This window comes from Microcebus murinus, chromosome 12 (genome assembly GCF_040939455.1).
Source record: "Microcebus murinus isolate Inina chromosome 12, M.murinus_Inina_mat1.0, whole genome shotgun sequence".
Lineage (NCBI taxonomy): Eukaryota > Metazoa > Chordata > Mammalia > Primates > Cheirogaleidae > Microcebus > Microcebus murinus.
In genome coordinates, this window is record NC_134115.1 from 17,742,261 (window position 1) to 17,764,389 (window position 22,129).

The following is a 22,129-nucleotide window of genomic DNA, read 5'->3' on the forward strand; positions in this document are numbered from 1 at the left end:
AGGAGATCAAGACCAGTCTGAGCAACATAGAAAGACCCTGTCTATACAAAAAATAAAAAATGAGCTGGGCATAGTGGTGTGCACCTGTAGTCCCAGCTACTTGGGAGGCTGAGACAGGAGGATCACCAGAGCTCAGGAGTTTGAGGTTGCTGTGAGCTAGGCTGATGCCATGGCAATCTAACCCAGGTGACAGAGCGAGACTGTCTCAAAAAAAAAAAAAAAAAAAAGTTAAACAGATAAAGAGCTACTTAAGTGTTATTATTAATGAAAAATAATTATTTTCCAAAATAGTGGCATTGTTTTGCATGTCTACAAATGTCTTTAATGCTTGGTTTATAAGATAGCTGGATTCTTACCAGCTTCTTCATTCAGTCTGTTGTGATACATTGTCTTAGTTAAAGTTTAGGAAGAAAATCTGCCCACAAGGAGATTTGTAAAGGTCTCTGAGACCCTCAGGGTACTTGGACCAAACTCTGAGAACCTCAGCCATAAATAAGACTGAGGCTTTCTTTCTTATTGTTATTTTTGCTTGTTCTTCTTTCTATATGAAACATATTTATATCACATGCAGAAATCTGAGGCTTATGTAGATCCAGGGGGAATGTGGGTATGTATTGATTTTTATTTGTGAGCCTAAAACTGGTTGGTAGGTAGTTTGTATTTGTTTATTTTTAATGACACAATTAATTTGTTAAAGCTTTTATGATAGGAAAATAAATGTATTTTAATATAAGCAATATGTTTTAATATAAAACCTAGACAGTGGAAGTATAGGCCTGTGCTGTACAGTATCATTTCCATGGCAGCATATAGATGACGCTGGTTTCATAAGAGTATAATAATGTTTTTCCGTACCTTTTTATGTTTAGATGTGTTTAAATACACTTACATTGTATTACAGTTGCTTACAGTATGCAGTATGTTAACATGCTGTACAGGTTTGTAGCCCAGGAGCAGTAGGCCATATCATATAGCCTAGGTCTGCAGCAGGCTGTACCATCTCGGTTTGTATAAGGACACTCAGATGTTCACACAATGACAAAATTGCTTAATGATGGATTTCTCAGAAAGTCCTGTTGTTAAATGACACATGACTGTACTAAGAGCAGAGTGAAAATATGAAAGCTAGTTTAAAGTTTCTTGTTTCTGAAAGGGATGAATGATGATGCTAGTAACTTCTTAGGGGTTTGTTTTTGCTGTGGTTTTAAAAATTTGTTTGGCTGTTGCTTTTAAATGAAAATTTGACTTTTTACTAATTCAGAAAAACTGTGGTGTTGTGTGTGTATGTTTTTAAAAATAAGTGTAGTTCTTGAGCAAAGAAACAAAATATGAAATGACCTAAGAAAGGCCATTATTGCTTCAGTGGTATTTAGTAGTAATAAAAACTTCAGATATTTCCATTAATTTTAAGATAAATTGCATTGAATTTTGGCCAAAGGGAATACCATTTAAATACATATGCTTGAAAGACTTGGAATTAGAGAACTGACTAAAAAAAATTACAAAGCTTTTAAAAACATATGCTAAAACACGTTTACCTGCTTTGAGTCATTTAACAAGTGTTTTTTGAGCACTTACTATGTGCTAAGCACTGTTAGAGGCACTGTGTATACTTGCTGTCATTTTGAGGTAGGTAGTCCCTTTTCATGTCACAGTAGTCACAGTTAAATATTTGTTGACTATAAAACACTGAAATTCCTAACCCATGTGATTGCTCTTTGGAAAAGAGAGGGGACTCTGGGGGTATCTGGGTGCTACCACAGAGCAGAGGGTGTGTGGACTTAGGCAGGGTTCATGGATGGGCTCTGCAATTGTATGCAGAGTGTTGTGGGTCTGTGTTCTTTTGAATGATTTTGGGGAGAGATCATAGCTCACCAAATTCTCAAAAGGGGTTCCTGACCCAGAAAAGTCTAAGCACCATTCATTAACCTTACAGATGGTATGGCACAACACCATTGTTGTGCCATCCCATCGTTGCACAAGATCAAGGAGTCTGGGTACATCTGGTTGCATAGTTACTTAGTTAATAAAGGTTGAGATTTAGACCAGGTCTGTAGGACTGTGTTGTCACTCCACAACTGACTTCTCAAGGTACTGGGAGTCGGAAGCTTGTATTTAGAACCTACTCTAAGGTAGTTATGACAACCATGACTTTATAAGGTGGGTTCTTTCTTTTGTTTTTCTTCTCTGGCTGTTGTTCATTAGCTAATTGGCAGGGTTAGGACCAGATCCTAGTTCAGAACCATCCTTCACTTTTTCTCCAAACAACAGTAAACATTATAGAAGGCAAGGAGGAGAAAAGACAGGAGGCTTGCTTTGGAGAATAATATTGTTGGTCTTTTTCCGGGGGGAAAAAATTTAACTATTACATTCCCAGAGGCCTTTGGGGATCACGGTGGTGTGGCAGGTGGTAGAAAGAACATGTGTTTTGGACAAAGGCAGACCTGAGTGGAATTCTAACTGCACAGGCAAGCCTTTTTCATCCGTTTGTGCTTTCCTAGTTTCAGCTATAAATGGAGACTGTGGTGGCTGCCTCGCAGGGACAGGGTTAGGAGACCTCAGATGGGAAGAGAGCAGACAGCTACCTTAAGGAATATACCTCCCTGCTCCCATTTGCAGAGGAGCAAGACAACGATAAATGTATTATTAGTCGCATTCAGAGCGGTTACTTGTGGTTTCTTCTCCTTTGAAAAATACAGATTATAGGAGACAGTTGTGGGAATGAGAGGCTCAGTGGCCAAGGTGGCAGTTTCTGATGGTTCTCAGTGTGTCTGTACCATCGAACTGATCCCAGCCTCCTAATATTCAAATTAACTTGATCACTCTTATGATACTCAAATTTCTCAAAGGTAAACAGGGCCTAGGAGGAGCTGGTTTTGCCTAAATATGCCTAAATATTTATCCATTAATCTTGACATGTTAAGAGATTGCCTGGAAATTAAAGGCTAAAACTGAGATGAGTCACCTAAAATTTAAATTTTTAGGCACAGTGGAAAACACATAGAGTTTTCTTAAGCAGTTGCCTCAGTACATTTCCCTTTTGGCAGAATTTAAAACGTCGTGCTTAAAAAAAAAACAAATCCTCTTTGGGAAAACTGTCCTCACTGCCCTGAGTTGGGTGAACCCCAGAAGAAAGGAAAGCCAGGGTGGTTTCTGGATTGTTGGGAGGGGTGTGTACCTGGCCAGACGGAGGTGTCTGTTTCCTGTGGATGCAGTAACTCACTAGGTGGATATTGGGGCTTTTGCACAACTGGATTAACATTCGGATTTTGTCTCACTGTGATGAGACAAAATAGGGCATCTTTATTCTAAAGAAACAAGAAAGCAGAGAACTTTTTTTTTTCCTCCAAAACTAAAACTTGAGTTTGTGTTCTGTACTTAGAAAACTTAGTGTCCATCATTGTGAGCAGGTGTTTTTTTGTTTTGTTTTGTTTCCCCTTGACCTCTAGTAATTTCTGTCATTTCCTTGCTGGAACACAGGTAGGCAGCAACCTCTGTGTCCTCACCTTTGAGGTAAGGAGACATGAATGGAAGAGCCATCTGGTACCCAAATAACGTCAAGTCCTGACCTAATGCTTTCTAGTTTCAGGGCCTTTTCTTGCATTAGAAAGTATCTCATCAGAGGCTGGCGAGCAAAGAGGCACAGACGGGGCTAAGTAGCTCTTAGACAACATGCTTTTTAAATAAAGGTTTGACATACAGATTTGATTTTTGCTGTGATTAGGTTCTGAGTTGGGCAATGATAGTGTCATGAGGTCATTTAAAAATTATCTTAAAATAGTTGGATTTATTGTCTGCTCTAAAGTTTTTGTTTTGTCTTGCTTTACTGAGAGGAAGAGGGCGATGATGAAGGCATCATGTGGTTTAGTGCCCTATCCAGCCCCACCATTTACAGGCTCTGTATGTTTTACGTCTGCACGGTTAACTTTCCTTTCCAGGAATCCCACTGCCTGTGTCATTCACCTGTTTTCGACAGTGCTCAGTTCCAAGATCAAGGTGCAGGAATACACTGGTTCTTCCCCATATTTTGCATTTAAACTGTATGAAGCACAAACGTGTGCCCTTCAGACCCACTGCAACAGGCTGGGTTCTGAGGTAGGATGCAGTTGCCACGTGGGCACATTTTCCACTTTTTCCATGTTGTTGACAAGTAAGGATCTCTTCAGTTTTATGGGATAAAAGTGCATTCGTCGAAATGTCGGGCAGAATGTATATGAATGACCAATTGGACTGCAGCAGAAAGTATGGCGCAGGGTGATGGCTTAATTGGTACCAGGTGTAGATGGAGCAGGCACACAGATGTGATGGGGTGCGTCGTTACCTAATTGTTTTAATGTTCACCGAGAAGTTAATTGTCAGTATGGAGTGTGCTAGCAAATTAGGTTCCTACTGCCTTAGTGTAACTGAGGATAAATGAGGTGTCACGAGTTTCCAATCTGTACCTCTGACACAAACACTTTTCCTGCGGGGAGGAGAAAGTTCCCAAGGGGAATCAGCATGGCAGCTAAAGAAATCCATTTGAATAATGTACATTATTTTCACATTAGGGAAACCTGTCTTGCTTTTGCTGTGTTCATGAGTGGGTTTTCCTTTCAGATTTGCTGCTGGTGATTTCAAGGTTTAGACTTGTTGGCAGAAGAGCTGCTTGGATGCCTCAGGATTCACGAAGGCTTTTGTAACTAGTGTTTGGTAGCAGTGTAACATTTCATTAAACTTGCTTTCTTTCCTGGTTTCTGGAGTTACTTTCCAGAATATCTCAGTAGAAGTGAACAACCGTTACTCTTAAATGGCTAAAGAAAAGTAAAATTCTTGAAACAAGACTGTAAAGACTGGTTTTTATCCTTGTCGAAGCAGCTGGTCTTTGCTACCTTAGTCTTGAAGGTGGGTGTTTAGAGCATGAAATAGACACATCACTGTCCAAAATGGTCAGGATAAAGATAATACAAAGTCTAAATCTTGGCGTTTTTCTTTTGACTCTACTGGGTGGTCTTTTAGGTTTAATAGATTCATTTACTTACATTGTAAATGCTTATGTGAAGGTACGTTTTCATCATTGCATCGGGATGTTTATTTTTGTTTTGTTTTAAAAGAACACATTGGCCTCTTCTGTCAACTGCTTGAGCCTAGTTAACTTGCATCCCTTGAGCTACAGCAGGGAAAGGTCCTGGTATGTGTTTACACATGGTTCCCACAGCTATGAAATTGTGTTCTAGGTGCGACTACAGGAGTACACACAGGTTGTAATATTGGAAGGTCTGCCACTTCTTTTTCCTTTAGACTGGCTCTTTTGCTAACTGTCAGAGCCATTTTACTCTGTCATCACTGTTAGTGCAAGTTGCCGTGACTCTTACTTAGGAAGCATATATTAGGAATACCGAACAATTTGTTGCCAGTGAAGATGCCTTCTGAGATTTGGTGTTCTCATAGAATTCCAGATTTTCTTAAAGAAGGAGCAGTCCCTTCTTGTTGTGGAGTTTGTTTTCTCTGTTCTTGCAGTTCCTCTTATCATTTTGTGTAGTTTCTACATATAAATGGAGAGAAAGTCATGCTAAGTGATAACTTTTAGACCTTCTTTCTGTCGCTAGTATTGAGCATTCTAGAAGGATCTTTTCTTTGAGACTTGTCAGACATCCTTCTCCCTTTGTCGTTTTACTTGGCTCTATCCCCATAAGTGTGTGCAACACATAAGGTATAGAAAATCATTATGGTTTTAGAATTTGTTTTGAAAAGTGTGTGTTTTCAAATCTTGATTTGCTTAGGTTTATAATATCCCCCGTGGGCTGTATAACTCCTATTTTGAATTCCGTAGGAGACGTAAATAGGATGACTTTATTTCTTAACAAAATTTTAAAACAAAGGAAAACGTACATACAGTCTGGAAAATCCCAGTCCTTGGGAAGTTTGTAATAGAAGTCTGCCCGATATTTACAGTTTTTGAAAAATCCTGGCAGATACTTAAATTTTACCAGCTGTAAGGTGAAATAAAACATTGCATTTCTTGGCTAGAATTAGAGTATATCAGTCAATGTGGTAACACTGGTTCTCATGTTGATCAAAAGAAGCTCCGATTCACAATTAAATATTTATTTGGCAAATAAATATTTGAAGAATGAATTCTACTTGAATGGTGTGTGGTAGATTAAAAATGTTTCAAAATAGAAACTCTGGGAAGAGGCATCCATGGTGACAAATAGGCTTGTAGAACTGTCACCTGCAGTGGTTGGCGTCCGGTGGGACCCTTGCAGAGCGTAACTGGACCACTTTCTTGCCCTCTGCTGAGGTTTCTGTGAGTGTTAATCTTGGGTGGAAGGATTCATGAATGGAAAGGCAAGAATTTGGGACTATTCTTAGTTCATTTTAAAGAAGGCTATAAAATGTTCATTTTTTAAAAAATTATATGTTTACATTTTGGGTATGATAGGCATCAACCAGATAATCAAGAGACTGCGTGCGTGCGTGCGTGCGTGCGTGCGTGTGTGTGTGTGTGTGTGTGTGTGTGTGTGAGTGAGAGAGAGAGAGAGTGAGACTGTGGCATAGGAGGGGGGATTGCGTTGGGTATTACTGTGTGGCATCAGAAAGTTAAGTGCAATGGTTCAGAAAGCCAGCGTGGATTTTAAGTAAGTTGTTGGGTACAAGTATTCTGTGTTTAAAAATCACTCTTCTGAGAGGGGAGGCACATGGACATAATGGGGACTGGCAGGTGGTAGATAGAGCTTCTTGGCCTTAGACAAATCACCTCTCCTCTCTGGACAACATAGTCCTCTAGATGAAAGAAGGGCAGGTGAAAGGGAGGAACATAGGTCCTTTAAAGGTTGTTTTGTCCTCCTCTCAGGTTTGATTCTACTTATCTTCTGTGTTTGGAATGCATGACTTTTTTTTTTTTTTTTTTTTTGAGACAGAGTCTCGCTTTCTTGCCTAGGCTAGAGTAAGTGCCGTGGCATCAGCCTAGCTCACAGCAACCTCAAACTCCTGGGCTCAAGCGATCCTCCTGCCTCAGCCTCCCGAGTAGCTGGGACTACAGGCACGTGCCACCATGCCCGGCTGATTTTTATATATATATATATATATATATATTAGTTGGCCAATTAATTTCTTTCTATTTTTATGGTAGAGACGGGGTCTCGCTCAGGCTGGTTTTGAACTCCTGACCTTAAGCAATCCGCCCGCCTCTGCCTCCCAGACTGCTAGGATTACAGGCGTGAGCCACCGCGCCCGGCCGGAATGCATGACTTTTAATAAGTAATTTAATGCAAAGCAACCTCAGTTTCATTCTTTTGTAAATGGTCTCTTAAATGATGGCTTGATTTGTTAGATTTGGACCTGGATAGTATGGAATTCTAAATTCTGAAGGATCGATCAAAAGGATATTTAGTCAATACCCAGGTTTAATCTCTTAATTCTTAAAATATGTATAAAGTGGCTCATAGTGACCAATACAGAATGGCCATATTCCACCCATGAGCCATGAGGAACAGACAGTAAGTAGTAGTGCATGAAAGAAAATCACAACATGAGGGGGGAAAAATTTCAAGACCTTCAGTAATACCTGCAAAGTCACTTTTGTGTTTCTGGGAGCCAGTGAGGGAACCACGAAGGTGAAAAAACCAAGATGGTAGCCCTTGCTGCCAGTGACTCTCATGAGGCTGGAGCTGTTTGCTTATTAGATCAAGAACAACAGTGGAAGCAGCGTCAGGGCTGGACGAAGTCAGGGACAGTTACAGAAACCTGGGTTCATGGGAATGAGGGTAAAAGGAAGCAGTCTGTTTGGGTAGGGTGGCCTTTAAGTAGAGAGCTGCCAGGTATCTTGCAGCTGCGTGGGCCAAGGATTCCCCTGGGTCTGTCTGACTGTGGCTCTCCCAGCCCTTTCTAGCCCAGACTCTTTGCTGCCTTGTTTTGAATCAGTTTTACAGCATCAAAGGTACGATAAGACATTTTGTTTCGTAACTTCGTCGAAGTCTGCCAGTTGAATGGGGCCAATTTTCAGATAAGCGGGGGTGCTAATTACTAGCCCTGTCCAAATCTGGAGAAACTTTTAGAGCTTTTCAAAACCCATTCAGATTATAGGCCTCATTTAAGCTGCTCAAGCGGAAATTACAGTAGTGATTTCGAACACATAGATGCAGAGGCCTCAAAGCTTGATAGTCTGAAACATCTAGCCGTAGAAATGTTATTGTTTCTAACAGAAGTTGGATTGTTCCTAACAAATGTGGTTTACTTTTACGTTCACAATACCACTTGACATCATTAAAAAAAAAAAAAATAAGACATTAGAAAGCTGTCTTGGAATGGCCAAATGTTTTGCATGCCCAGTGCTAACTACAGCAGCAGGACTTGGAAAGGTGGTGGGAGAGAGATTTTCACTTAAAAATTGTCAGCCGATGCAGACTCTGCCACATTTTGCCAGGCACTCGGGCAGATGTAAAGCAGAGTAAGATATAGCCCTGTTGTGGACGCATCTGCTCAGAGTCTGGAGGAGGAGACCTCCGGGCTAAAAGAATCTAGAAGAGAGACAGGTGTATTTAAACACTCTTCCCACGTGTGAGCAAGCAGCTGCTACCGGGGCTCAGATTTTCAGAGTGCATGTTAGCACTTTGCGAGAGTTAAGTCTCCCCGCAGCCTTTGCCAGACCATGGGTCTGGGTCGGAGGGGTTAGTTTTTAGCAGACATTTATCTAGGTAATTAGTTCAGGGATCCAGCCAGCTCACCTTTCAGCCCCAAACACTGTGGTAAAGACATTACTTTGAGCTTCTCTCTATTGAATTGCTTTGGTCCCTCCCACCCTCTTTTATCTAAGCCTCCTGGCATTTGTGTAGCTTGAACAGTCATGAATAAAAGAGCTCAGCTCCTTTAGAGTTAGCCCCTGAAGTGGGCCAGCCAAGAGGCTTCAGATTGCCTTCTGGTCCCCAGTTTTGATTTCCTCTTGCATATGGTTGAGCTGGCAACAACACTCCAATGGTGGGGTGCATGTTTTTTGGGGGGGGGGAGCTTTGAGAGCCAGCCACCTGGCTGATTACCTCTGGCTGGTTAGGAAAGAAAACCCATGGCTTTAAAAAACATACCATCGAGTATTTGCTCCCGGTGCATACCCTTGCATTAGATGTGGTCTCATGTAAAAGTTCCTCCTACCCCCTTCTATTTTCAATTGTGGCAGAGAAAGGTAACATAATTGTCTGTTGGCCCTGGACACCCCCCTCTTAGTTCTCAAACATCTTTCAGAAATTGGGGTTATCTGGGCTTTGTGAAAGGAGGTTTTTCCACAGCTCATTCAGCATTGTTCAAGGCTGTAACACATCACTGAACAAATTGCCCCCTTGCATATGCTAATCCCACACTTAAAAGAACTCATTGTAACATGTTCTGATGCTGTAGTCCAAGGGGAGATGGGAATTGAAGGGATGTCAGAGCATGTCATGTGACCCCAAAATATCTAAAATGCCTGTTTTCTTTGGGTCAACAGTTTGTACTCAGCATATGCGAATGAAAGTATCCTGTGTGGTTTGTGGAAAAGATTAGTCCTTGTTCCTGCTTTTGTGTGTGGGAGCTGGCCTCGCTATTGAAGATTCACTGGCTGACATTCCCGCTTCGGGTCTTAAATTTCAGTGCTATTGGCAAGGAACACCAACCCTTATTTTCAACAATAAATTAAAAGAATTTCAAAAGAGTTCCTTCATTGTTGCTGTGGAAAATGTGATTTGCCTTTTGGAAAACCATGCTGTTAATCCCACCGCGTCCTTTGTGTCTTTTTAGAGTGGTATACATTGACTCTTACAGTTAAAGAATCTGTCTAATAGAGTAATCTCAAGATTTGCTCATAGGCCCAGCCAGGAAGTCGCAGGGGGAAAGAATAAAAACACATGCACGTACACCACAGCTAGCCCCTATTTCTCTCACTGTAAATAGAACAGAAGCACATTCTGAATGAGGCCTGAAGGATCCACCAGGCTTTGGATGGTTCGATTGCAAAGTCAGGGTCCCCCTTTTAAGTGCATAAACCTCTATGAATGTTTGCCATCAAAGCCTTTAGGTGAGATGAATTAAATGGAATGAAGGCTGTGTAGGTATCACCTTTCTGAAATGTTCTCACATCCAGGTTAGGTTTTTATGTGTACAAAGAGGCTTGGGAAGAAATCTTTGATTAATTTTTTTTTTGTCTTGCAGAGTAATTCCCTCCTGGTCCCAGACAGTCTAAGAGGCACAGATAAACGCAGAAATGGGCCTGAGTTTTCCAACGACATCAAGAAGAGGAAGGTGGATGATAAGGACTCCAGCCATTATGTAAGTAATTAAAGGACTTAAAATAATATTTGTTTGCTTACTGCTCACCTTCTGAGTGAGTATCCAAGTGTACTTCAAGATCTTAGTGATAATTCCACATTCCTTAAAAATAATACTGTAAAGAAGAGAGGTTCTTACATGGTAGGATATTATTTCCCTTTAGGACTGTAAATGATGCCTCTGCTGGGCTCAGTGTCACACTTTAGACTTTCTGCCCTCGTTGCTCACGAGAGGGGATATGAAAATGCAGACGGGCTGTTTGGTTGCAGAGGGACCGGCTCTTGCAAGGGCCTTGCCCCACTCTGGGTGTCATGCTCTGATCTCGCCGTCTTTGAATTCTCAATTTTTGAACAAGGGCTGCGCATGCATTTTCATTTTGTCCCGGGCCCTACAAATTTGGTAGCTGCTCCAGCTAAAATGAGAGTAACAATTTTGATGTCACAATATACCTTTTTGGATGCTGTTCTGATACGTTCAGGCTTGTGTTCAGGCTCATATTAGTTCCTCAAGGCAGAGTTCACAGAGTTCTTCCACAGTGAGCATTTCAGTCATCTAAGTTCATGGTGAAAGTGGAAAAAAACACCGGAGGCATCTTGTTCAAATTCTGCAAATGAGATCACCCAACTAGTTGATGGAGTGAGGACTCTTGTCCCAGATCCAGCTAAAGCCACATTCGAAAGGAAAGCAAATCAAGCCAAATGGCCATTGGCTCTAGTCTCGAGGTCATAGACGTTGCAGCTGACGTAGTATGCCTTGGAGTTGCCTTGTGTGTCCCTGAGTTCTGTTTCAGGATGAGTGTGTTCTCAGGAACAGTATGAAAGGAGAATGCTGAATTGGGCCATTTCCCTGTTGCCCTTGGAGGAAGAGGTGTCTACTGTGCAGACTATGTAGAATTTCAAACATTAGCCCTTTGTGTCTCCCGCTGTCTACTAAAGGCTGTAGCTAACAGTAGGTAACATTTCTTGAGCACCAACTGGAGTTAGGGTCAACAACCCTGTGCTTTTACTTGGATTATTTCATTTAATTCTTGCAACACCCAATGATTGATGACATAGGAGCAGGGTGCTTTTAAGTGATTTGCTGAAGGTCACAGTTGGTGGTAAATCCTTGCTCCTAATCACTATGCCAAGATTCCCAAACCCAGCTATAGGATTGGATACTTTGCAGTAGATCCTCAAATGGGGTTCACATTTTGCAATATGGTTGTAATACCATCCTAAGATACAGAATTGCTGGTCCTCCCCACCCAAGCCCAAGCCTTTTTAAAACATTTCACTCTCCCCTTGTCTTTTGCCTAAAGCAAATATCCCACATGTGTACTTTCCTTTGTGACTTTAAATGTTAATTAGCAAGTCAGAAGGTTCATAACTTGCAGAAAGTTGCTGATATACCACTCTGAGTTGCTCTTCATGAGGCTCATGTATATAAGAAGTTATTTAGTAATGAGTGATTTACAATTCATAGCTTGACGTGACAGTTTTGTACCCTGTATGTAGTAGGTATGTCTGATTGACGATTGAGGGCAATGTACTGATATTATGTAGGAAAATCTGGGACAAAGGCCTCAGACCTTAGTTCATTAATGTTAGGAGTATTCTGTGCTGTGAAGGGTTTTATATTTGTAGAAGGGTCAGGTAGAAAGCTAAAATTTAAATTACAGAAAATTTAAGAACTCACTTCAGAATTGCATTATAATAAAGTCATTATTTGCTACTTTTTGCCAGTTCCATCTGTACACTACATTAGCCATTCTTATAATTTTTTTTCCTAAAAGGGAAACCTTTTTAATTTACATTTTTCACCACCACTTAACACCTGAGAACATTTGTGCTTTTTTATGTGATTTACTAAGAGAAAACAAATTTTTGTTAGTATTAGTTTTTTTCTTTATTATGTGCAAATGTTTCTTTCAATGGACTGTTATTTTAGATTACTCAGGCTTCCTCATTGGTTGTAATTTTGTGTTGTTACTAGTGAATTGCATAGTACCTTTGTAACAGTGGCTAAGGTATATTTTGTAACACACTATTGAAGAAAGTAAATTGGATCTCCCACATGTGGTGTTCTGGGCATGATTAGAAAAAAACCACTTAAGATCTAAACTTGGACTTGAGGGTAAACTTTCAAGCTTAGACATGTGGCCCCACAGAAGGCCAGTGTGGGTAAGATTTGCACTTTACGTAGTAATATTTCTCAGACACTATTTGTATATTCTTAACTGACAAAGACATCAGTAAAAGGATTGTTTAGATCATAAATTAGAGAACTATTCCTTTTCTAGAATTCAGATCTGTTGAGATGTCCTACTTTTTCCATACACCCATTTGTATCACCGTGCACTGAAGAACATGAGACCTTTTGGCTAATAAAGTAGACTTTTCAGCCTGCCTTGAACTTAATGTAGTAGTGAGCACATCATTAAATTAAACAGCTTTTCTGAATCTTTTCCAAACCCAGTGCAACCTTGAAGTTTCCTCTGATTAGTAAGTTTTATAGCTTTATGAAGAGAGAATAAAAACCCTATTGCAGGATGCCAGTGCCCTCCAGATGTTGCCATCTTTCTTCCATTTCTCCAAAAATATTCCAGGCTGATTGCTAAAGAGGTTTATTCTTAACATGAGATTAGATCTTGGTCTCTTATTCCATCCAGTAGCCAACTCAGTTGTTTTTCGTTTTTTTATTTGTTTTGTTTTTTGTAGTAACTAGTAACCCCGTGGGAAAATGGTTTAAGTAACTTTGTTTCTATAATTAGGCATTGTCTGTGAGCACCAGATTGGCTGGCTGTCTTCAAGGTGATACGTATAAATCCAACAACATGAAATTGTGTACTTCGTTTGAAATCACATGGAAAAAGAACTCTGATATAAGGGTATATGGATGTCAAGTTACAAGATTGCAGATAACAAGAGATTTCAGATTATGGAGTGATTCTCCTGTTGCAAACTTGTATTGAGCTCTCACAGTCTGCCAAGTATTTGCAACTTGCCCTCACCTGTATGCACGTTGTGGTTGGACAGCTGCTTTACTATTGCAGCAGAGTTCCCCTCAGAGCTTCGTGTGGCCCGGGTCAGATGGGAAGAGGGGGAAGGTGGTATTAATTCCCAGGGACTGGCAGGCTGGAATGGAGCCCGCAGGCATGTCCTAGGAAGCTTTTTTTAGCTGTCTGCTACCAAGAACTATAGAAAGAAATTTAACTGGGCCTCAAACCCTTTTTCTTAGCCTTTGCTAAATGGCACTGAAACTTCTTTTTTCTAGGACAGTGATGGTGACAAAAGTGATGACAACTTAGTTGTGGATGTTTCTAATGAGGTAACCATTATTTTCATCAAACTCTATCTTCAAAATGATTCGAATAGTGGGGAAAACTCTAACAGTAAATGAAGGAAGTAGAGCCACAGTGTTTTGGTCTCTTCCAACTTTATACATTAGGAGCTTAATGGTTGTTGGTATATGGTTTAACTGGCACGAACTTTTATTTCCCTTTAAAACAAACTCTTGTTTCCCAAGTCCCTTTGGATCCCTCAGTTGGGTGTCTGGCCCCTCTTTCCTTCCAGTGCCCTCCAAGCAAGGAGCTTGAGGCTGAGGAGGGATATGATTGTTTGTGGAGTTGTTTTCTTTATGGTATGTTCATGGGTGTGTTTGCAGGCAACATCTTGTTCATTATAACAACGTTGTCCCAACCTGTTGCATACCCCTGACCCGAGGGACTTGGAGCATTCTCCTTTAGTTTAGAGGTGCACATGGAAGGGGAGAGTCTGTTCATTGTAAGCTAAATCATGAAAACTTTTGATTATGCTTGTTGAGGACCCTTCTTCTCCACGAGCAAGTCCCGCCCATTCGCCCCGGGAAAACGGAATCGACAAAAACCGCCTGCTAAAGAAAGATGCTTCTAGCAGTCCAGCTTCCACGGCCTCCTCAGGAAGTTCCACTTCTTTGAAATCCAAAGAAATGAGCTTGGTAAGTAAAGAGAACTCACATTTACCTACTTGGCAGCAGTGTATTTCTCTTTGTGGACCAGAGGACCCTGAAATATTATTAGAAATGTGGGGGTTTTGCTGGGAAGGTTGTATTTTTAAGAGTTTAAAAGTGAAAGTCAACCTTCTGTTCTTTGTCCCCTACAAGGTTTACTTTTCCTTCTTGGTTGTCTCTTTTGGACCATGATGAGAGAGGGCGAACAGGCTTCTGTGTTCATTGCTCTCTTACTGGGGGGCTGTGTCCTTGGTATGCAGCTCTCTGCAACTTCCCAGTTAGCAGACAGTTCAGACCTCTTAGGTTCTAATAAGCCCTCATTTTCTTATGCTGGCCATTTACCTGGTGGACTGACCCATGATATCGGGGTATTCGTGGAGCATGCCCCGATGCTGGGGAGCCCGTCAGGATGGTGGTGTACAGAGGAGGCCCTGGGGGAAGCCTGGGACTTGCGGGGGGCAGGGACAGAGTTCATCAGAGCCCATTCGTACCGTCACTCATTCATTCAGTTAACCAACTTTGTGCAGTGCGTCATCGCTTAACGGTAGCATTCCATGACTGTCCCAAGGTTAACCCTTACACAGTCCCAGTAGGCATTATCCCATCTCACTGATGAGGAAGGTAGCCTGTGTCACTCGCCAAGGCTACACAGCCCTGGCCCACGATCCAAGGCCAGAAAGGGCTGGGAGCTCTTCTTTGGCCTGTGCGCTTTGCCACACCACAGTGCCTCTTGGACTGCGTTGTAGAGGACACGAAATGTTGTGATGCAAAAGAAGATGCCCTGTCACTATCTCAGGTCCGAAAGGCTCCTGGCTGGTGTTCAGTGTGATCTGCACTGGGGGGTTCACGTTGGTCATGTGGGAAAGTGGACCAGAGGTACTTAACTCCGGAGGGTTATTCTTTTTCTGCATATACAAAACAAAACGGCAAGGCCAGGCTTGGGGCTTTTGCCTCTGAGATGCTGGCTGTGTGTTTTTCACCTGTTAGTCTTGCTCCCGGGGCTACCTAAGGTGAAACTAGAAACGATGTCTTCCCTCGGACACTCTTGGCAGCTGGGGCACCTGTTGTGACTGGGAACCGTGCTCTGGGTGGTCACCCTTCTAGCTTGGCGCAGATCCAGAGTCCACAAGCCTGATGGAAAGTACTTTTTAAAATAAAATCTGCGGAGGAAGAAAGCGTGATCCTGTTCTGCGTCTCTAGCTCGAGTTTTCATTCTGGCAGGAACAGGAAAGGTCAACATTTCTCACTCACAAGTTAATGCTGCCAACATTGCGTGGATTTATGAAAATTGGCCGAGGGAGTAGCAAGAAGGTGCCCAGTGTCCCAGCTGCTGTTGTGATAAATTGTGTAATATGGCTTGGATTAAAAATAATACTCATTTAATTTGTTTAATGATACCAGCATGAAAAAGCCAGCACGCCTGTTCTGAAATCCAGCACACCAACGCCGAGGAGCGACATGCCAACGCCGGGCACCAGCGCCACTCCAGGACTGCGTCCAGGCCTCGGCAAGCCTCCAGCCGTGGACCCCCTCGTTAACCAAGCGGGTAGAGCATCGCCTCTCTCCTCGCACTGTGTTTTGTTTCTCCCTTTCCCAGCTTGATTTGCTGTCTGCTAATCTCATGACGCAATTTCCCCGTGCATATGAAACGCACTTACGGCCATCCCCCTTCCCATCTCCGAAAAGGCCCCGATAAGAAACAGATGTTTGTCCTTGGGTTTCAGCAGCTGCACCCTGTTCGGTCTCCAACTGTTTACATTCAGCTTTTCTTTAATTTCCAAATAATCCAAATCCTAGGGACTTCAGTTAAAGTTTCTGATAATCATTCCAGACACAAGCTCCTTCCCAAACTATGCTTGTGTGTCTGACTTTGCTAATATTGACCGAAACGGCCGGTTTGGCCCCCTCCTGTCAGCGAGGCTGGTGTGCTGCTGGGGGACGCTTCGGGCAGGAGTCGGCGGTCTCTTCTTCAGTAGAAACTGGGAGGGTTTTACTGAGACTCCGGCCCATGAATAAATTGCATAACTTGCAACCTGATCTTTCTCGCTGGGAAAAGAAAAAAGTAGCAACCTGGGCTCAGAGGAGAACAGGCACCAGAATATTCCTCCTAAACCCTTGCTTTGGTTTACGTAAATCCAGGATTGGGTTTTCATTTGGAATTGGTACCAGGGAATGGAAAGTTCGGACTGAAGGAGAAATCTTGGATTTTATCAAGAAAATCTTCTTTTGAGATTAAGTCAGGTAAAACACTTAGCGTCTTCCTTGGTTTGCCCTCCGTCAATTGGGGATAGTAATTCTTAATTCCCCGGGCTGCCCGGTGCCACCGCATAGACCAATGAGAAGATGTGTGGGTTGCGCTTCCCCTGGGGTCTTTGCTTTCCGGAGATGAATTTGGCTCTGGGATGAATGGATCCGGTGTATAAATTGGAGGTGATTTTTTTTTTTTTTTTTTTTTTTTTTTACCCTTTCTCCATAAGCCTCTTCCTCCCTGTAATGAACGACACTCACAAATGACACGAGAATTGCTGCTCAGGTGTGACTGGAGTGGGTCGGTTGAGTGACGTGCGTCTTGTGTTTCCTTTCAGCAGCTGGTTTGAGGACGCCCCTGGCAGTGCCCGGCCCGTACCCTGCTCCCTTCGGGATGGTCCCCCACGCGGGCATGAACGGCGAGCTGACCAGCCCCGGCGCCGCCTACGCCAGTTTACACAACATGTCTCCCCAGATGAGCGCGGCGGCCGCTGCGGCCGCGGTGGTGGCCTACGGGCGCTCCCCGATGGTAGGCCGAGGCCGGGTGGGCTGTGGTGGGGTCAGGGGAGCGGCGTGATCAGTGGGCACCGTCGGGCCGGGGAGGGCGGGCGGCAGGCCCCTCGGTGCTGCGTGGGCAGCGGCAGCCAGCCCGCCCCACACGCCTCAGAAACAAAGATGCCCAGTGTCCGGCCCACACCGCCTTGCTCCTGTCAGCCTTCCTCAGCATGCTGCTTCGCTAAGTGTGGGCCGGGCGCTTTTGTTTTACCGTTTTTGTGGATGAAGAAGGCAGTGTTGAGAAGCTCCTTCCGTGGTTCAGGCGACATCTGGTTTTCTCCTACCAAAGGAGATTTTTTTATTTGAAGGCGATGAAATGACTCAAATGGCTCACAGAGGCCTTTTCATTCGGGTTTTTTTTTTTTTTTCTTTGAGCCTTTGTTTTTTCCCCTCCTCTTTAAACCTTAGGAAAAAACATTTGAGAAGCTCCAGCTTTCTCTTTCCATGCCTGTGTTATACGTTAAGTCCAAAAGCGTGGCTTTTGTGTAAGAAGCCATCTCTGCACAGTGGGCAGAATGGAAGACACACTGAAACCACAGGGGCGGGCCCTCCTACCATCTCACCCTGCCTTCTGCCACTGTGCAAATGACCAAGAAGATAGATACAAACCACATGCGAAGGGTAAAACTGACTGTGTGATCATTGATTGCTTCAGGAAAACTGTAGGTGATCACCCATGGCGAATTAAAGTCCCAGAGTCATTTTTGTTTTCTGAAATATATCAAGTACCTTTCTCTCTTGTCTCCTCTTCACATGGCATTACCTCCAGTAGTTTGGGACGATATTAAAGTTCGCTGAGCTTTCCTTACGTTGCACTCACAGCAAAGGCTGTGCAGTAGAGGGCAAGAGAGTGAGTGAGGTGGGCAGTTGAGTGACCGGCCGCTCTCCTTGATGTGTGCAACACAGGGAGGCCGTGTATGACTCCTTAAGCATTAACTCAGACCAGTCGTGTGCACCCGGGAGTAATCCCTTAGCGACATTTGGTAATACCTGGGAATACTTTCAATTATCACAACTGGGGAGAGAAATCCTATTGACACATAAATGGTAGAGGCCAGAGATGCTACTCCACATCCTACAGTACCTAGGACAGGCCCCAACAAAGAAGTATCGGGTCCAAAATGTCAATAGCACCGAGGTTGAGAAATCCTTACACAACAGAATGCTTTCTGTATTTGCTTGGGCACGAGAGACCGTTTTAAGTCTGTGGGATGTATTTTCCATGGGAAGCTGATTCTCAGTGCACAAATAATCATACCTCCTCTCCACCTCCCTAAAAAGAAGTTGTCTTGTGGTGTTAGAGGTGGTTATATTATTTCTGGAATTATTGTTATAATTTTTGGAGACAGGGTCTCACTCTGTCACCCAGGCTAGAGTGTAGTGGCATCATCATAGCTCACTGTAGCTTAGAACTCCTGGGCTCAAGCGATCCTCGTGCCTCAGCCTCCTGAGCAGCTGGGACTACAGGTGCATGCCACCACGCCTGGCGAATTTTTAAATTTTTGTAGCCATGGGGTCTCGCTATGTTGTCCAGCTGGTCTCAAACTTCTGGCTTCAAGTGATCCTCCTGCCTCGGCATTCCAAAGTGCTAGGATCACAGACATGAGCCACCATGCCTGGCCTTTTTTTTTCCCCTTACTATGAGGCCCTGTTATTGTTCTCATTTTATATATTGCTTTGGGGATGTATGCGTTTCTAATGAAAAGACTTTATCAGTGTTCTCAAAGTGCCTGCCTTGCATAGACTGAGCCTACAATGTTTTGCTTTTGTTTCCAGGTGGGGTTTGACCCTCCGCCTCACATGAGAGTGCCTGCCATCCCTCCAAACCTGGCAGGGATCCCTGGGGGGAAGCCGTAAGTACCTCTCGGGCCCTGCTGTAACGGCAGTGACTCAGTCGTCGGTATTAGCAGGCTAGAATACCAAAGGGAGTACGGGTTTGGGCGTTTCCAAGGAGATTTCTGGTGTCTTTTCCTGAGGAGTGTTAACACTTTCTATAAATAGGCAAACTCGTAGGTGTCATGCCTCCGTCTTCTCCCTGTGGGCGATCTCATACATTTGGTTATTTCTGGAGAGAAGCTGTTGGCAGTGAGGGCCAGGCGGGAGGGAAGAGCCGGGGTGGTTGGCCCTGCACGCTTGACCCTGCGGGAGGCTGCCGCACATTGCCATGTGGGGAGAGGGCAGCGGCGGAGGTTTTCAGTAGTGCCCTGCCGTGGGCGGTAAGCTGTCACGGGCTCTGGAAATCTCAGAAATTTGAAATGTGTCACCTCTCCACCCAGCTCAGTGCCACCTTCTCCTTATTGTGGTGGAAATGAGAGTTATTTGAATGCCAGCATCCCAGGTCGACCTCCAGGGAAAGTTTTGATGAGTGCCTTACCCCGAGAGATCTAGCGCTGTAAAAAGTAAAGTGTCTTCGTTGGGAAGCAAGGAAAGTTAAAAATGCACATTTGGAATTTGGGGGGAAAAAAAAAACTTGTTACTTTTTTCCTGGGTCACTTAAAAAAATCACTTGCTTTCCATACTGTTAGGAATGAGAAGCACGATTTTAAAGAATTCTTAAAATTCTCAAGTTTTATACAGAGCAAAATTGGAATATGAGGGTTTGTCTTACTTCCCAGCAAGTACTCTGCCTCTTCCTGAGCTAGAACAGGGCAGACGGTCTTTCATGGTGTTGATTTTTCTGCATAGAGGAGCTGGCGGTCCATGGGTCAGGCCTTTAGCTTATCTTTGTCACAGCCCGTACTCTTGTGGTTGCGTTCAGCTTTCACCTGTGCGTCACTTGCCTGGCACATTGGTGCATTATTTTGAGTGGTCCATTCAGCTGCCTGGGCACTCTTGTGTGGTTTTGACAAGAGCCTTGTTTCAGGTAAACCACCAGCATGAGGAAAAATTGAATTCCTTACTCCATCACCTGCTTTTTAGGAAAGCAAATTCCCATCGCTCCACTTTTCATGCTTTATAACATCTATTTTACGGTAATTTGATTCATGATGAAATGAGGCTTCTCTCTACAGTAGGAATTAGTAGCGGTGTTCAGAATTTAAGGTGACATCCAGGCCCAGAGAAGAACTGGGCCTGATGGGCTCCCACCTTGTGTGTTTTCTGGGGACGCCCCCTGGCCTCCAGCCTGGGACATGCTCAGGGTACCTGTGGGCACTTCTCATCTGTGGTTACCAGCAGTGTAGCTGTCGTGTGTCTACTGATTGGTGAGCAGGTAAAGGGCAAATGAGTAACATCGTGCTGAGCAGCCATGATAATAGTAACTGATGACTCTTCGAGGAATAATAGGCAGATCAGGCTGAGTTCAGCTGATCCTTCGGGAAAGCTCGCTTCAAGAGTCAGAGGTATAGGGCTGTGTTCAGCCGTGAAGACCTCACATTGAGCGTGAAGTGGGAGTCGGTTTGGAGCGGGTGGGCAGAGCTGTGAGCTACAGTGCTGGCGTGGAAAGCCCATGTGCAGGGCACGTTAACTTGGGCCCTGTTTCTTACACACACACGCATGTTTGCATGTGTGCTTAGTGTGATTAGACAAAAGACAGTAGTGGTATCGTACTTATTACAGCCAAATATTCGTTCCCTTGGCTTGTGAGCCACCTTGCACTTCTTTGTGTTCAAAGCCGTGCAAGCTATAGTTACAACATGCCTAGGGTGAAGGACTGTGGACACAGCAGTAAGGTTGTGAGAGTCATGGATAAAGGCATTTTTCTCACCTTGGTCAAAAGGGCTATTGGCTTTTGGATCTGAGTGATCACTGCTCTCTCTAAAACAGTTAAAATATAATTTTTAGGCTTCTCTTTCATGGTTGAGGTGAGCCATATTATGTGAGGAAGATAGAATTAACTAATATCAGAGGGAAAAATAAATACATTGTTGCCAGGATTTGAGTTATACAGTCTTATTGCCCACATTAATCCATTAATTAGTACAAGAAGACTTGCTATTCTTCTCATTTAGCAAAGTAATATTACCTGGGGCAGTGCTTCTTAAACCGTTTATAGTAACAGACCAGTTTATTCCCAGTATGCCAAAGATTGATACTTTTGTAGCAAATAATAGAAATGAATGGGGTAGAAAGAGAGAAAAACTCAAGTCTCAATTTTTTGTCACGAGAATCAACAGCCATAAACTGCCAAGTTGCCCTATTAAAGTTTCTAAATGTTTATTACCTTTGGTGACTATACTCATTCCATTGCAAACAGTAGCGAATGTTTGCACACCACGGGTTGAGTGGGGCTGGTCTGGGGCCCTTCAAGAGAAATGGGGACAAACCAGAATGTCCAGGGTAGGGTGAACAAGGCAGTAAATGTTATGCAAATAATTCTCTGAGAAATACCTGTCAAAGGAATGTGGGTGAGGTAGTAGAACACGCAATGGCTATTCATGGACTGGGAGCATGAACTGTGTGCGTCAGGCTTTGCAAGACGCTGAGCAAGCTCCAGGAAGGAGGGTGCTCCCCAGCCATTAAAAGAACAGTGAATACTGCAGTTAAACTAGTGATAAAGTGCAGTGGAGGCAGAGCAGTGGACGACAGGGATGCATGTAAAGAAGTGACCAAAAATAGGGTGAGAAAGACTTCCTTGGGGTGAAGCACGTGCGCTGAAAGTGGAAGCATGTGCGGGAAGGAATGCGTCCTTGGGGGCAGGGCAGCACGTGTTGTGCACAGGGGGAGCTTGAGAATGCGTGTACAGACAGGGGAGTACCTCCCAAGAGCGTTAACAGCCAGAAGAGTTCAGCTGGGGCTGGAGGGACCTTAAAGTCCTTTGGTATAAATACTCATCTGTGGTTCAAGTCTGCTAGGATAGCCACATGACTCTGTGCCTCTGCCTGTAGGTATCCAGGGCCAGGGACCCGCTGCTCTGCAGAGCAGTGCATTTTCTGTGGCTGTGTGAGAACTCGTCCAGCCCTTGAGCTGAAATCTGTTTCCCCGGAACCTTGACCCATCAATCCTGGTTCTTTCCTAGCCCCTGAAACCATATAGCGCACAGCTAATCCGTCATCCTCACGACAGCTCTTCATTCCGGAGCCCTCTGCTCTACTCTAAGGCTTCTCCTCTGGCTCGGTGTGTCTGTTGCTTCAGCCTTATCTTG

The 22,129-nt window shown here is 43.6% G+C and overlaps 1 protein-coding gene across 12 annotated transcripts in view; it reads left to right on the forward strand.

Moving 5' to 3' along the window:
• Positions 1-22,129, forward strand: part of TLE1 (TLE family member 1, transcriptional corepressor) — a 90,653-nt gene that overhangs the window by 47,874 nt on the left and 20,650 nt on the right. For 6 of the 12 annotated variants that reach the window (XM_076008589.1, XM_076008590.1, XM_076008591.1 and 3 more), the window contains 7 exons: positions 10,159-10,275; positions 13,531-13,584; positions 14,080-14,232; positions 15,646-15,790; positions 16,384-16,485; positions 16,830-17,020; positions 18,823-18,899. In XM_076008589.1, coding sequence (XP_075864704.1) covers positions 10,159-10,275; positions 13,531-13,584; positions 14,080-14,232; positions 15,646-15,790; positions 16,384-16,485; positions 16,830-17,020; positions 18,823-18,899 — 839 coding nt within the window. The remainder of the gene's footprint in view (positions 1-10,158; positions 10,276-13,530; positions 13,585-14,079; positions 14,233-15,645; positions 15,791-16,383; positions 16,486-16,829; positions 17,021-18,822; positions 18,900-22,129) is intronic. The other 6 variants (XM_012736276.3, XM_012736277.3, XM_076008594.1 and 3 more) reach the window with 2 other exon arrangements.